Here is a 16,230-nt window from a genome sequence, read left to right as displayed (position 1 = left end):
TGATGTTGTCGAAGCCCTGCTCAGGAAGTTGATGTAACAGGTTGCTAATGCACCGCAGCTCGTGCCCAGAATTGATTTACAGGCCGTTGAGGGCAGCTTTGGAGACAGTATTGAACCTTGCTTTGGAGTCCAATCACTTGCTGCCTCCCTCCTTCAAAGCTAATTCAAGACAGGAGACCACAATTGGAATTTCATTCTCCCGCAGAACGTTACACTGGGGGATGCAGCGCTTTTTGTCTCTCAGCGTGAGACAGGCTGTCCAATATGATCTGTTCTGAAGAGCAAAGCACTGCTTCAACCAAATCCCAGGAGGTGGACCCCATAAAAATCCACATCCAGAAGTCTGGCTGCAAAGAGTCAGTGGGAGCAGACCATGGGGAAACAGGACCTGCATGGGCAGAATATGGCTGCATTCCAAGCGGAGGCTGAGCAATTGATCTTACACGTCCCAGGGCCTCCCTACCAAAGGATGAGCTTAACTCCAGGGCTTGGCATGTGTTAGGAGGCTGGGAGTGCAGCTCTGGGCTTTTAGATCTGCATATACCTGTAATTTGTAGGCAAACCAAAGCACGATGAGATGCTATTAGCACAGTGTGTTTGAACAGGAAGTTTAACAAGGCCAAGGGCAGGGTGCTGGGTCGGGGCAATCCCAGATAGGGGTCTGGGCTGGAGAAGAGCTCACTGAGGGCAGCCCTGCAGGGAAGGACTTGGGTTGTGGGTGCCTTGGGGACATTCATGGCCAGGTTGGATGGGGATCAGGGCAGCCTGGTTTGGTGGCTGTCAGCCTTGCATGTGGCATTGGGTTGGAACTGGGTGGTCTTTAAGGTCCCCTCCAACCTGAACCATTCTGCTATTCAGTGATTCTGTGATGTTATGGAGACATTGCTGTAGCCCAGATAGATGTCATCGGGGGCTCTTCCCTTGTCTGCTGGCACACGCCATCATAAAAAGCCCTTAAAAAGGGGGTCCTAAAGGCTGGGTCCTGTGATACAGAGTTGTTCTGGGGCAGGTTGTAGGGTTCCTTGAGGTGGGATGGGGGCAGGTTGTAGGGTTCCTTGAGGTGGGATAGGGGCAGGTTGTAGGGTTCCTTGAGGTGGGATGGGGGCAGGTTGTAGGGTTCCTTGAGGTGGGATGGGGGCAGGTTGTAGGGTTCCTTGAGGTGGGATGGGGGCAGGTTGTAGGGTTCCTTGAGGTGGGATGGGGGCAGGTTGTAGGGTTCCTTGAGGTGGGATGGGGGCAGGTTGTAGGGTTCCTTGAGGTGGGATAGGGACAGGTTGTAGGGTTCCTTGAGGTGGGTTTTGGGGGGTGTTGTCGCTTTCCTGGCTGTTAAAGGAGACTTTGGGTTCTATAATTCAGGGCTTTGGCCATGAATTTTATGAATGAAGTTTGTCCTGTCAGAGAACACCATGGATGCCCAGGGGGAGGCTTTGCACCATAAGAATAACGCTTTGGGCTCTAAAATAAGACTCCAGGTGTGAAAAATTAGGCAGCAGGTAAGAAAACAGTGCCTTTAGTTCCCAAATGCCCTGAAGATAAGGTTTTGGTGCTCAATAACGACGCTGTTGGCCATAAAATAGAACCGCCTGACTGCACGCGCAGCCCCCGAGCTCAGCCTCGAACCCGCAGCCTCTCCGTTCCCCTCCGTTCCGCCTCTTTCCGCGCATGCGCAGCACCGCCCCATGGCGCTGCGCTGCAGTGTGAGGCGACAAGATGGCGGGGCGGGTAAGTGAGGGGGGGAGCGGGGGGATGGTTGTTTCTCGTCCTCCTGCCCAGCTGTGGGATGCTTCACCTCGTTATCTCCGGCTCTGTCCTGTCCCTTCTGCCCCTCGTTAGGCGTTGGGGTGAAATCTTGCAGCCTGAGGGGTAACCGAAGGGTGCTGTGATGTCCCTTTGGTTATGGGGAATGGAGATTTGGGGTTCTGTGGGCTCCTCGAGGAGTGCTGTGAGCCCTTCTCTGCGGGCTGAGGTGCTGTGAGGTTCCTTTTGGATTATGGGGGATTTTAGGGTCCCCTAAGGGTGCTGTGGGAACCCTTCTGCTCTGGGGTTGTGGGGCAGGATTTGGGGTTCCCTGAGGTGGGATGTGGGGCAGTTTGTAGGGTTCCCTCAAGTGAGATTTGGGGCAGTTTGTAGGGTTCCCTGAGACGGGGTATAGGGCAGGTCTGTGGGGTTCCCCGAGGTGGGATGTGGGGCAGGTCTGTGGGGTTCCCCAAGGTGGGATGTGGGGCGGGTCTGTAGGCTTCCCCAAGGTGGGATGTGGGGCGGGTCTGTAGGCTTCCCCAAGGTGGGATGTGGGGCGGGTCTGTAGGCTTCCCCAAGGTGGGATGTGGGGCGGGTCTGTAGGCTTCCCCAAGGTGGGATGTGGGGCGGGTCTGTAGGCTTCCCCAAGGTGGGATGTGGGGCGGGTCTGTAGGCTTCCCTAAGGTGGGATGTGGGGCAGGTCTGTGGGGTTCCCCGAGGTGGGATGTGGGGTGGGTCTGTAGGCTTCCCCAAGGTGGGATGTGGGGCAGGTCTGTAGGGTTCCTGCTGACTCCTTGTGGGTACTGAGAGCACTGAATGTGGGTCCAGGTTATGTCATATTAAAACACACCTTAAGGATTGTGCATTGGTTTTATCGTGTACTTCCTAAAAAAAATAATCAACAAAAATCCTATCGGTGACTGCTTAGCTAAAATCAGCAAAAAGGCCTTAACGTGTAAAGGAACGTGGGATGGCAGCAGGAGAATGATGCAGAGGTCAGGTGAGCAGCCAACAGCACACGGTGCGGTGTCACGTTGGATGCTGGTCTGTATAAATAAGGAGCAGCGTGTGGGAGGATGGAGGGGTGTGATATCCCCATCACAACAGGTGAGCCTGATGCTGCAGCACTGATGCTCTCCCCTGGTTAATGTTATTTAAAGATGCCTAAACCTGGGGAATGCACAGAGAGAGCTGCAGGTGGCTCGTGCAGAGATTTCTCTGCCCTGTTCCAGCCAGCATCAAGCTGTTGGTCCAGCACTGTGTTTCAGCTTGTACTGCACCAGAATAGAGAGCTGCATGGAGTGGTGCAGGAAGCAAAGCAGAGCTGCGTGGCTGCAGTTATGCAACAGCTGCAACTTGTATAACCCCACCATCATTTTCCTGTGTGCAGTTTGGGATTCAGGGACATCAGTTAGGCATGAAATGCTGTTCCCATCAGCACTGGGAGGCAGCGGTCTGTTTGCTTCTCATATCTGTGGTTGGAAATGATTTTAGTTTCACTCTGTTAATAGCAGATGTTGGTTTACCTTGCAGAACTGCACTGTAATCCCTCCAGAAGCTCCAGTGACCCGAGCAGGAGATGCTCTGCAGACACCTGTTGAAATCAACTATCAGATAGATTGAGTGCAGAGTTGTAGGAACTGCAGTGAAGGACAGGCTGTGGTCCCTCAAGTTACAGAACTGTGTTGATGCATGCTCTGCTGTGCTCCTTGCAATGCATCAAAGGGCAGGTTTAGGTGGGAAGCTTTGTGAGGCTGAGTCTGGGATTTGTGTTTTTGGTCTAAAGCTGTACATTCTAATTTCTCCTCCTTTCAGCTAACATGTGGTAATCATTCTTCATAGGTGCAGCTGTCATCAGGCAACTACAGAACCATTTGTCAATTTAGTTCTTTCTTGGAGTGGTGCTTACATTTTTAGTGTTTCCAAAGAAATAGGATTTTAGCCATGCTTTAAGGGAACAGGAGAAAACTAAATTGAAATGTCTTTGTCTGAGGTCACTTCTGCAGCTCCGCACCTGCTTTGCAGAATCATTGCAAATCCATTTTGCTGCTTCTTACAGAACTTCTGCTTTACAGAAATCCACGATGGATTATTTGGAATAAAATTGTTGGCCATCAGAGTGTGATTGTGGGCGTGGGATGTCTGGCCTTGTCACCTGTGATTCATTTGTTGCCCGGCTTAGTGTTGTAGGAACAGCGTCCCCAAACCTTAATGGTTAAAAAGCAACAGGGAAACATCAGTGCAATACTAAGAAAAATCTCTGCCCTTCATAGATGTGGAGGAGGACGTGACCATTGTGGGTAAGGAAAAGGCTGAGCTTCTTTATGTCTGTCTTTAATGGTCAGACCAGCTATCCTCGAGGTTCTCTACTCCCTGACTTGGAAGTCTGGGACGGGGAGCAGAATAAACCCCCCGTGATTCAGGCTCTCAGTTAGAGAGCTGCTGCTCCACCTGCGCTGCCACGGGTCTGTGGGGCTGGATGGGATCCACCATGGGTGCTGAGGAGCTGGCGGAGGTTGAGTGGGCTGTATTGGTGTAGGTGGGTGGTTGGAATGATGGTCGTAGTGGTTTTTTCCAACCTTAATGATTCTGTGATTCTGACCACTCCCAACAACCTCAGAACCGGAGGAATGTCACTTCTTTTCTCACCGCGGGCAGCCAGGATGGCTACTTCTAATTAAGAATTTCCCTTTTCTGCCTGGGGGATGCAGCAAGATCTTCCTGTCCCGGTTCTAGCAGGTCCTTTAGGAAAGGATCCTACTTGGGAGATTTGGTTTGGGAAGTGCCCTAAGTTGTAGCTTGGGGTGAATTCATGCTGTCATAACATCAGCTCTGCCTGAGCCCACAGAAATCCGGTCCTTAGGAAGCAGCTAAATATACATCTTGCTGGAATGCCCATTGGGCAGGACAGGATTTTCAGTCAAATAAAATTACTGATGTCGCTATGGCTAATAGGAAAGCCTTCTTAACAAATCCTGTCATTGTGAGCTGCAGCCATCTGATGCTGCGTCGCATTTGAATTCGGGCAGGACTTCAGGCACTCTGACCCTGCTGCAGTGCTGGAACGCTCTTCCATGTGTATGTAGGACAGATAGTTCAGAAGGGCCAAGTGTGAGCTGCACAGGAAGATGGAGCACGTTGCTCTGCTCTCCTGGGATGCAATAAAGCAGTGACCTTCTGCCACGAAATCTGGAGTAAGTTATGCCCTGAAGTTGTGTCATTTGCTTTTGCTGGTGAGTGTTGGGTCTGGAACGTGGGCTGCTTGTAATTGGGTGCAGCAGCCCTTGTCCTGGAATAATTAGTGCTGGTGCAGCCCATCAGGTGGGGGGAGCTGTGGATGAGCGAGGGATGGCAGCACCTCGAGCAAATTCCAAGCGAGGAGGGCGTTTTTAACCTCGTCCCTGTTGCCTTGAGTATTTGTTCTAAACAAATAATAAGAAATGTGCATCCAAGTGTTGTCCTCGTGCACATTTTAATCTGGCGGACGTCTCGGTCTTGGATCTGTGTTCTGATAGCATTGCAGAGTAATGGGTTAGAGAGCACCCGAGTTCCCAAAGCCACGTGCACCCAGTGAAACAGCTTTGGAGCTGGCAAACTCCCTGCAGAGCTGAGCGCGTGGGGCTGTAAACTTTGCAAACAAAGTGAGAGCAGTCACTGCCCTGCGCGAGGATACAACCTCTCCTTGCTGAGATTGGCACTTCCGTGGCAATAAAATGGCTTCTGTGGGGAAATGGGGGTAATTTCTAGATTGTCTCAGTTCCTTATGGAGGTGTGCAAAAAGGGGAATGCCAGTCCTGAGATCTTAACTTTCCTCTCTTAGCAGGAGAAGAAAATTGGCACTTATGAGCCTCTTGCAGAGGGAGAATGCAGCTCCCCACGCCCAGAACCGGAGCTCCCAGCAGGCTGAGGCCACGTGGAGCAGACAGAAGGGCCTCCTGAGCTGCTACTCTGGAAACTTTATTTTTTCAGGTGTCCAGGAAAATCTTCAGCAAACTGTTAACTATTGCAGTGGTTCTTCCTTTTTTAATTTTAGAGATGCAGCATTTAAGGCTGGATGTATTCCCTGGTAAATGGCTCACCTGTTGCATTGCCTTGGCTGCTGGGGGATGCTGCTAATTGGCATCTCTGCAGACCAAAAGTTTGCACTGAATTTTGTAAAATTTGAGTGCTGTGTCATCTTTTTTGTTTGTTTGTTGGTTTTTATAACTGCAATCTGCAGAGATTTGCAGCGACTCCTTCGGCTGCGTCTTCCTTTAAGGGACCTGCAGCCATTTGCCTTTGCAGGTGCTCAGGGCTTTTTTCCAACCAAGACACGTTTTGTTCTGCGAGGTGTGATGGGTCACTGACGACACCGACGCAGGGTGTTCACAGAACTACTGTGGTATTTTTTTTTTTTTAACCTTTCTGACATTGAGGGCTGTCTGTTCCCCTGTAGGCTGTGGTAGAAATGTGGCTGCTGCAGTGATTTCAGAATTGTTAGGTCAGAAAGGTTGGACTGCTGTTCGTGTCTGAAGCAACAGAGTAAATGTGTACAAATTCTGATTTTGTGAGATGGTGGATGTGCCCGCAGTGTGTGCTGCCAGCCTCCTTCTGGCTTCAGTGCTCACCCGTGGGGTGTGAATCATAGGCTGCTGCAGAGACTGTTTCGAGGGCAACTCGTAGTTATCTCAGCGAGAGAAGAGCAGGAGGATTGGTTGATGCTGTGTTTTCAAACATGATGTGGTTCAGGAGAAGGTGTGCAGTAGCTCTGCTCACCTGGGTTTCTCCTGGTGCAGCCGTGTGCAGTTTGGTCACAGGAGGATGCTTTCTCTGCAGGCTTTCCTGGGCTGGAGGAGCTGATTTTGTCTCCTTCTCCCAGGCCATTGCTGACCCAGCTCTGCTCAGCTCGTCTTCCTGCACGCTGTGCTGCTGTTTGCCATCTGTGTGCAGCACCCTCCTGCTGCTTGTGCTTCCCGTGCTCGTTTATTCTCACTTCTTTCCTCAGGCTCAGTTGCCCCTGGATCCGTGGTGCAGACTGTAGTGAACACAGTGCTTCGTGCGCGTCTGCAGTGCGGAGAGCAAAACCTGCCTCAGCCGGAGGAGCTGTTTGATAATCTGGGTAGGATTAGGAAATTAAATGAGTTAAGCTGTTCCAAATGAAGAGCACCTTTGCCGTGCTGTGTGACGTTTTAGCTCCCATATTCAGCAGACAGGTAGCAGTGTGCTTCTACTGTGGGCCACCAATGAATCCCCCGTGGGCTCTGCCTTATGGGGGACGTGTTTTTCTTCAGCTTCCTCTGTCGGCAGCCTTAAGTTCACAAATATTACCATCTTGTTGTGCTTGGTGCTCACCCACGGTGCTGTTCTGCAATGCTGCAAAGATTTTTTAGTATTCCTTTCCTTTCTAAGTGAGTGCAGTGCTTTGCTTTCAGCTTTTGTTAGGATGCTGGTCTTGAAATTCAGGAGAAACTGTGTTTTTATGTGTGGATGAAAATACCCAGAGAGCATTGCTTTTTGGGCCGAGCTCTCCAAAATGCAGGGATAATTCAGTGTTGTATTGTATTGCAGGAAAACAGGAATCTGTGGAACTTTGGAAAGAAAAAAAACCTCTCTGACATTTAGAACATCATGGTGTTTTTTTGTTGTGGAGCTGTTTGTTCTTTTACTTTGCAAAATATGCCAGGATCATTGAGCATGGTGCTGGATTTTCACATTTCGCATCAGTTTAGTAGTAAAAGAATGGAGACAGCGTTGCTGATGGCTCATAAGTCCGAGGGTGAGGTCCTGCACGTTTGTCTCTCGTCGTGACATTTATGTCCCCTTTCTCTCTTGGCAAACGGAGGAGCTGTTGGCGTGGATGCAGATTTAGGAGCAGCACTGCAGTGCTGGAGCTGCGTGATGGATTTCTTTTGCTCTAGGAAGGAGACAGAATCTGGAATGTGGAGCCACCTCCCCTGAGGTCCTCCATCCTTGGAGTCTCGTCCTTGGGTAAATCAGGGCAACATCGGGAGGCAGAGAGGGCTTCTTTCCTTCCTTTAACCTGAAGGAGCATTTGGAACCCCAAATGTGGGCTGGCTGGCACGGTGCTGCTGCAGGGGTGTTTCCCCACACCTCTGCCACGTTGTACAGCTTGCCAGAGGAGCACTTTGTGCTGGGTTTGCAGTGCATCCCTTTGCATTCCTCACTTCCTTACAGCAAAGCTTGCGCGCTCCCAGAAGCACACAGAAATAACCCAGAGGAGCAGCGCTCTCAGTTCGTGTAGGAAGCAGCGTGTTGGGAAGGATTAAAAGTGCATTTGAGGACTCGTGCTGTAAAGAGGCTTAATCTAGGAGCCCAGTCTGTGGTTCTGTCCAGAAATATCCTACCTGCTGCATTGCTCTCAGAAATCTGAAGGAGAACTGATGACCTGGTGAATGCTTTTTGGTTTGAAATGTGATGAGCTTTGCCAGGTCTGTTGTGCATGTTGGAAGTCCACTGAAGTCCATTATGACAAGAACATTTAATTAAATTTCTCACTACTCTTCAGATGTGGGTAGATAAAGCTGTTCTCAGGGCTGAAGGCAGAACGCAGCTCTGTTGTCACATATGTCAAGGGAACTAAGTGTTACAAAATAATGAATGAACCCATTTCCAAACAGCCGTGGCTCTAGAGGGATTGCAGTGTTACCCAAAAAGCTGCTCCAGTCCACGTGGAGATGAATTCACTGTGGTTCTTTTCTCAAATGGCTCAGAGTTCTGGGGTGTGATGGGCTGAGTGTTGATTGTGATGCTAACTCATGGGAGACCATCCAGGTAAGTGTGTATAAGAGAAAATCCACTTGGAATTGCCATTAGCAATAAGTTGACACTGACAAATGGTTGCTCTGGCTGCAAAATTGTGTCTGACAAAGAAAAAAGTTGGGTTTGGACTCTGAAAATAGCATCCTGCAGGATCATATTTAGCTTGGCTCTGAATTAAAATTTTCAGTCTGTGGTTGGCCATGGGGATTTCGTGCCTTCTCCATCATTTTCTCCATTCCTGGAGGCATTCTAGACAGGTTTTGGACGAAGTCATCTTTGTTGAGTGGAAGAGCCTGGAGAAACCAATGGAGAGAAGAGGACATCAGTGACAATGGGCAGCGGGACCTAATTTCTGACGGGTTAACAGAAGTTATGAGACATAAAGGGAAGATATGATTTTATTTGATGTATTCTCCCATCTCTCTCTTTCACAGCCTATGCAAGCGGCGCGGTGTCCCACTGATGAGCTGTCGTTAACAAACTGTGCTGTGGTGAATGAGGCTGACTTCCCTTCTGGACAGTAAGTGTGTCTCCCAGCTTTTAACCAAAAAGGAGTTGTTTTCACAGCTTGGATACAGGAGGTTAATTAAAAGTTGTGTGTCTTTGGAGTCCATAACTTTAGATGTGCTTTATCAGAACTGGAGATACTCAAAAATGGTAATTTTTTTCTCAGAAGTATTTTCAGCTTGAGAGCAGCTGAAGTAATTATAAACACTTTTTAATGAAGGAACTCAGGCGCTGTTTCATCTTTTTATTTTTATTTTTATTTTTTCTGTTGGTCCTGTTACACAGTTGGGATAATTTCCAGCTAGATTGTTATCATTTAATTGTGTTACTGGGCAGTGTCAGTGTAAACCACCTCTGCTTCTAGAGATTTTCGTGCACGAGAACAGCAGGGCAGGACAGGGTGTGGGCACAACAGTTTGGGTTCTTTACTTACAAGTCTGTGCAGGTGATGGAAGCTGAATTTGGGCTTGATTTGGGAAAGACAAAACTTTTCATAAATGAGAAGCAGTGTTAAGAAATGATACTGAATCACGTCCTTAGGGCTCAGATAAATTCTGCTGAGGATGGAGAATGAATGGCTCTGAAGGGGGGGTGGCAGGGAGCAGTGTTTCAGGACTTGGCTCTTTTTGTGCTGTTGTCACCCTGCAGGGCTCCTGCACTGCACCTTTAGTGCCAAAGAAACATCAGAACCCAAACCACCTCTCCCTCCACCCCCAAACCAGGAAAACACTTGGGATTGGCAGCAGGTGATGCTGTCTGCTTGGATGCGATCTCTTCCTTTCAGTCTGAGAACACTTCCATTGCTTTTGCTGAAATACACAGGCAGCAGTATTCTGGGACTTGTTTGAGAGCCACCTATTTGTAGAAATTGGGGCTTACAAAGCAGGCAACATATGTTTGACTGTGAACAAATGCTATAAATTGTTTTGAAAAGCGTAAGGCTCCAGTGTAAATGCCTCAGTATTCAGTTAGCACTGAAAGATGTAGTCATTCTGCTGCATTGCAGATGCACTGAGCAAGACCATCCCTATGATCTGCTGCAGCAGTGTGCGTGCTGCCAGCAGTTCTGGTTTGTATTGCCCAATTCATGGTTGGCTGCAGGGATTTTTTTGGTAACTTTTACAGGTTTAAATTTTTAGCTTTAATGCTCACGTTTGGTGCTTATGGTCTGGAGCTGGGACCTCAACTGTAGATTAGTGTGATTGTTTAGCCCCGAGCTGCCACCATAGAACTTTTCGTGCTTTATTTTCCATACCCTGTGTGTTGGGGAAGTGTGAATCGTGATTTTGTGACGTAAGCTCATGGGATGCAGCACATTGTTGTGGTCACCTTGTTGATTTGGTGACACTGTGACATGCTTCTGTCCCGTGGGTTTCTGATCTTTTGGCTTATCTGGGCCACACTGAGTGAATAAAACTGTCTTGGGCTGCATATAAAATATATAATACAGTTTATGTATCTAAGTAACAAACTTTTAATTTTTTAATTCAAAAAAGAGAACAAAAACCATAGAACTAGTGGGATATTTGACCTTGTTTTTGTGAAACGAATGCATCAGGCTGGTTCTACAGAAGTAATTGTTAGTGAGTTCTCTACTCATCAGAGTTTTTTGATGAAGTTTTACTCTTCTTGTGACTCATCCTTTGAGAATGGTTGCTCAGAATGTGCGTACTGCCAAAAAGCAATGACATGAATAAGGCTTGTGGCCATTCTCTCTATTACAGGTTCCAGCCTCGTTTCTCAAGGCCCCCGTGCCTCAGTTTGGGCTTCAGAGAGTCATTCTCAGGGTCCAGAGCCTCATTTTAAGGAACAGATCTTTCTTTTTATGGCACAAACAATCTCTTAAGGCTTTAAACTTTCTCTTCATGTCTAGAAAGTGCACTCATAGGAACCACAGGCTCCACTTTACAGGGACATCCTTGTTATTAAGCACCAAACCCTTATTTTCAGAGCCTAGTGTCTGTACTTGGGATCTGAAGATAGTTTTATCACCTGCAGCCTAATTTTTCAGATCTGGAGTCTTAAGGCCCAAAGTGTTATTTTTAGGAATCAAAGCCTCCTCTTGTGTATTCATGGCATTCTCTGAAAGGATGAACTTCATTTTAGGGGCCTGAATTTAAAGCCCAGAGACTTCTTTAATGATTATCCCCTCAACCACCACCTTTGTGAAGGCTCAAAGCTTCATTTCAGTGCTCAAAGGCTCCTTTCTAGCACCCAAAGCCATTTGCCAGGAGCCAGTGTGTGATTATTTAGGGCCCAAAGACTCTTTTGGGAATCAGATGCTTATTTTAAGAGATCAAAACACCACTTTGGGGTGCAGCCCCTGAGCTGGAGAGTCCAAAGCCTGATTTTGGAAGATTCAAAGCCTCCTGTCAAACCACCAAACCACCCTCTGTAGAACATAAGCCCTCTTTTTTCTCTGTGAAGCATACTGATAGCATTTTATTGCCCAAAGCCTTCTGTAGGTCAGTTGTCAGTTGGACTTGATCATAAGGCTTTTTTCCTATGTAAATCATTCTGTGACTGTGAAGTGAGAGATGACTTTCTCTGTTAAGAGAGATCTGACAGAAGTCTAGTAAAGAGACATGGTCAAATTTTTGAGTTGAATATCTGATTGCAGCACTACGCATTGCATTTGAAAAGTTGCAGGTAGTGTATTATTTTTCCATTGGGGACTAATTATTATTACCTTTTTTTGCTGCCTTGTTAATGGGGAGACCATTCACCTTCCCACTCGTGTCATGCCAGTTTAGTTATGTGGGGAGCCCGTGGGAAACGTTGCTGAATAATTTGCTCGGGTTTCCAGTCGTCCAGCAGAGGAGGATGTCCACAGCAGCATGAGCAGATGCGTCCTGGATCCTTAATGTGCTTATGGTGTTCTTTGCAAAGACCCCTGAGGCACCCCCTTCTGCACAAGAAATATGCTTTTTCTTCACCAACGTAATACTAACCTGTGTATCCTTTAGCTTTTATTTATGATGGTTTCTGTTGTGCTCAACCTGGCCAGAAGACTTGCTAGCTGATGGTTTCCTGGATCAAGCCTTGAGTCCTTCCTAATAACTGGCATTACAGCTGTACTTTGGTGCTGATGGTTTCAAGCAAGGTTTCGCATGGGAATTAGAGCAGCTGTCTCATCAGACAGAGGTCTTGGGAATTATCTGATGACTCATTGCTCCTTTTGTTTAGGTTCTAAGCTGAAGCAGTTAAAGAGATTGAGGTTTTCCCCTTGTGTCTCCATGAGCTCTCCAAGCTTCCTCCTGGTGAACATTGGTGTCAGAAAGTGCATTTGATTTTTCCTACTGTTGCCACAACTTGGATATTCTTCTTAATGCTTCGGTTGCTTGGAGCTCGTGGAATTTTTTCTTCTTCTGCTGTCCTTATGAAGAATCATAGGATTGTTAAGGCTGAGAGACCATAAGATCCTCCAGTCTGGCCATCAGTCCCTGCCTGTGACAGCTGTCCTTGTAGAATGCCAGGATTTGACTTTTTCTGATCTTATCACTTGACTATAATTTTTTCAGGAAGCTGATTTTTCTTTTTTCTCTTTTTTTTTTTTATTTCCCCCCCGTCCATTTGACTGCAGTGCCATCATTCTGAAGCAGTTTTCTACAAATGGAACACTCAAATGTAATAACTGTAATTTGTTTCTTTGTGGTACTTCCCAGGCAGTCGTGCTGCTGCAAGGGTGGTTCCTCCCCAGATGTAGGATGTGGTGTTTCTCTTTGCTGGACTTGGTGGGATTTGTGCCAGCCCGTGTCTCCAGCCTGCAGAAATGCTGCTGAATGGCATCGCAGCCATCGCATGAATCAGCATCAGCCTGTCAGTAACAAAGCATTTATTCAGTATTGGCCCCAGGCTGGGAGCTGTGATTGGTGGCTGGAGGTGGGGTGGTGGAGCTGAGATGTCCCTTTGTCCATCCATGCTGACTACTCTCAGTTGTTTTCTTGTCCTTTAATTGATTTGGCTTCCAAGATTACTTGCTCCATCACCTTCCTAGGCCTAAGGTGAGGCTGAGCAGCCCTGTGGCTCCTTGGATCCTCCTTGAAGACAGGATTAACACCTACTTGCTTACAGGAAGCAAGGCTCTAGATTTCTGCTTTGGGCAGGAATAAATAGAAGGGAAGGGTGGACATCTCTGCAGTGGGGTTTTAGGCAGCTCATGGATAATTTGGGGCCAGAGCTGGTAAAGAATCAAACCACTTGTCCTCCTGGCAGAGAAGATAAGTGTTTAAAATGTTTCTATGTCATCTTCTGTGTTATTCCTTCTGTGTTGCCGAGAGCTAATGGTCCTGGAAGGGAGTCTGCCCTGGATGTGTAAGCAGTGAGCAGCAGTGTCTGGTCATCTTGGCTACACAGGCCATGCATTTCTTCTACTTTCAGAGGGCTGTATGTTGTTTCTTATATAGCTGAAGCTGTTACGCATCCCTAGTGTAGCCAAAATAGATGTCTGTGTTCATTGCAGGGGAATTGAACTTGATGACCTTTAAGGCTCCCTTCCAACTCAAACGATTCTGTGTGCAGCACATCTGCTGATCCAGTTCAGTGGTCCTATTTCTGGTCTTCAGATCCTGAGCAAGTTCCAAGAGAATCTGTAGGTCGTGAGCAGACAGAAGGGGCAGCTGCAGTGTCCCTCTGGTTTTACTTCTTGGACTGGAATTCCTTCTGTTTTACTGCAGTCAAATTTCTGAACAGTATACTGAGATTCATTTGTGTAATTATTGTTATCATCTATCTCGTCTGGGGTGTACTGTGTATTGGAGCTGAAGATTGCAGTTCTGATGTTACGTACTTGAGATGTGAAAGTGGTGTTGATTTTATGTTTTTGTGGTTATGGTTTGGTTATGTCTATATTGTGCAATTCCTGAAGCAGAAAGCTGCTTTGGGGGGAATTTAAATAGCAGTTATGTCCTGCAGTTGGGCTTTGAGATCATGTTATATTCACTGAAGGTGTTGGACACCTGTGTGCCAGCATCATGGCGTGGTTTGAAGTGCAGAATTCCTTTCAGAGCCCTCTTCATGGAATGACTTGGGTTAGAAGGGACACTAAAGACCATCTAGTTCAACAAATGTCTAAAGTCCTCGGGTTTTTTTCTGTTACAGGTATAGGCAGACTTGTTTCTTAGTTCTCAAAGCCCTGGGAGCAGTGCATGTGGGTATATGGAGTAAAATCCTGTTCTCTCTTCTAGACACGTTGTTGTGAAGACTTCTCCCAATCACAAATACATCTTCACTCTGAGAACACATCCCTCTGTTGTTCCTGGCAACATCGCCTTCAGCTTGCCCCAGGTATAAACCCTTCTGATAAAGAAACCACAAGCAACATCTCTTGTTGGTGAATTTGTAACATTCCCTGGTTTTCCTTTGTTTTAGAGTGTTTTCTTTGTTGTGTTGCAGGAAAGTTTATTGTTGATTATTATGCTTATCGTTAGTATTTCTAGAGGAGATGTGCAATTAAATGCATAAAATAGATGTAACCATTCTTTCTTAATTAAGTCAAGCTACTGCATGTTAAATGATGCTTAGAGTAAATAATGGATACAATTAACTTCTCAGTAGAAAAATGAGACTTCAGCTGACTTGCACAGTGAGTTTCAACACATGGAACTGCAACAGCTGAGCTCACTGATCTGTTGCTTTCATATTTGCCTGCTGGTAACCAGTCGAGGAGCGGAGTCTGTGCTGCACACACAAGGCTTTTTTCCTCAGCAGACGACTTGGCATAAGCCCCAAAACTACCTCTTGCTTTTTGACGTGTTGTTCGTGTTTGTCCGGACGAGTGGGTGAGGAGAGTGTGGAGTCACTGCCTGTGCAGTTGAGATTTAAGCTGCCAAGGCTGAAAAGCAGTTATCTATAGAAGATATTTGTATCACAGGGCTGAAACGGATGCATTCACTGTTAGTGGTCGTCTCTGTAGATTGCAGCAGTTACTGTAGGTCTGGGGGAGCTCTTCTGATAAGGAGTGAGGTAGGAGTGGTACTTCAGATGAAGGTGGGTTTGGGGTCTTTTTGCTGGAGAACTGCAGTGTCAGGGGAAAGGAAGGATTCTTCCTGGCCATGCAGATGAGAAGTGGAAACTGCGAAGCATGAGATTAAATGCGGAAACATGGTTTGTTTTCACTTTCTTGGAAATACCAAAAACTTCCTGTCCTGGGCTTTCATTTCTAAAGCTTGATCCCTGTTATGCCAAGGGAATTCTTTCCTTATCTCTAATTTTAGTTTGGATCCGTGAAGATATTGATGAGGGAGTTCAGGGGGAAATTTTCATTTTTGAGAAAGGTCATTGTTCCTTCCAGGATAAAAAGCCAAACATAATTGACCACAAAGCAAAGCATTTCAAGTGCAATTTTACCAGAGCCCTGTGTAATGATACCTATGCACTTCTGTGATTCACTCCTCTCTAAGGCTGAGATATTTAAGGGATGGTGAGTATTGCCTAGCCTGAAAAGCAGGCTGTAAATACACAATAGCCAATCTGTGTCAGAGAAACTGTTCATTGGAAAAACGGTTTTGGGAATTATTAAGCAATAACTTTTGGCATTGTAAAGGTCATAGATTTTTCACATCTCGTATTATTGAACCGTTTCTTATTTCTCATGCTGCACAAAACTTCTTAAAGGAATTTGAAGTCGATGGGTTTGAAAAATTTCCTTCTTAGTAATTACCTGGACAAGTTTTAATTGCTTCAAGTTTTAATTTAACTTCAAGCACACTGTAGCAATTTCCTGCAACTATTGTCCAAACATAAGCCTTTAAAAATAATCAGGAAAAACTGTTCTTGCCCACTGCACAACCTCCTCTGTGGATAGTAATTGACCAAAAGGAGCAGAAGGGGGGGGGGGAAACAACAAAAATCACCAAATACACACAGGGTGATGACTTTGGTGTCCGGGGCAGTGGGGTGATTAGTAATATGTAGGAAGTTGGACAGAATCACTTCCCAAGGTCAGAAATAGGAGTTATTAATAGAACTGCTTGACTCACTTGCTGTTAATTTTGGGATCTTCATCCAGTTTTGCCCTCTTTTTCTTAAAGTTCTCATGGTGGGGATTTAGGGGGTGTTTTTCTAAATAAGTTTTGAGTAGACACGTTCTATGGAAGGACAGGCTTTCTTAAGTTTCTGTCTTATTTTTACAGAGAAAATGGGCTGGCCTTTCCATAGGACAAGAGATAGATGGTAAGTCAGACAGCAGCACGATGTATAAGAAATCAGTTCCGTGTTTCTGTGCTG

At 46.7% G+C, this 16,230-nt stretch overlaps 1 protein-coding gene across 4 annotated transcripts in view; it reads left to right on the top strand.

The window, feature by feature from the left end:
* Window positions 1-1,639: 1,639 nt before the first annotated feature.
* NSF (N-ethylmaleimide sensitive factor, vesicle fusing ATPase) overlaps window positions 1,640-16,230 on the top strand; it is a 55,719-nt gene continuing 41,128 nt past the window's right edge. Inside the window, exons 1-4 of one of the 4 annotated variants that reach the window (XM_010724433.4) lie at window positions 1,640-1,722; window positions 8,931-9,016; window positions 14,190-14,289; window positions 16,137-16,176. In XM_010724433.4, coding sequence (XP_010722735.1) covers window positions 1,711-1,722; window positions 8,931-9,016; window positions 14,190-14,289; window positions 16,137-16,176 — 238 coding nt within the window. In that variant the 5' untranslated portion in view covers window positions 1,640-1,710. Of the gene's footprint in view, window positions 1,723-8,930; window positions 9,017-14,189; window positions 14,290-16,136; window positions 16,177-16,230 lie in introns of those variants that run through there. The other 3 variants (XM_085210991.1, XM_085210992.1, XM_085210993.1) reach the window with 3 other exon arrangements.

This window comes from Meleagris gallopavo, chromosome 29 (genome assembly GCF_905368555.1).
Source record: "Meleagris gallopavo chromosome 29, MGAL_WU_HG_1.1, whole genome shotgun sequence".
Lineage (NCBI taxonomy): Eukaryota > Metazoa > Chordata > Aves > Galliformes > Phasianidae > Meleagris > Meleagris gallopavo.
Note: the sequence above shows the minus strand (reverse complement) of the source record. Positions and strands in the feature narration are given on the sequence as shown.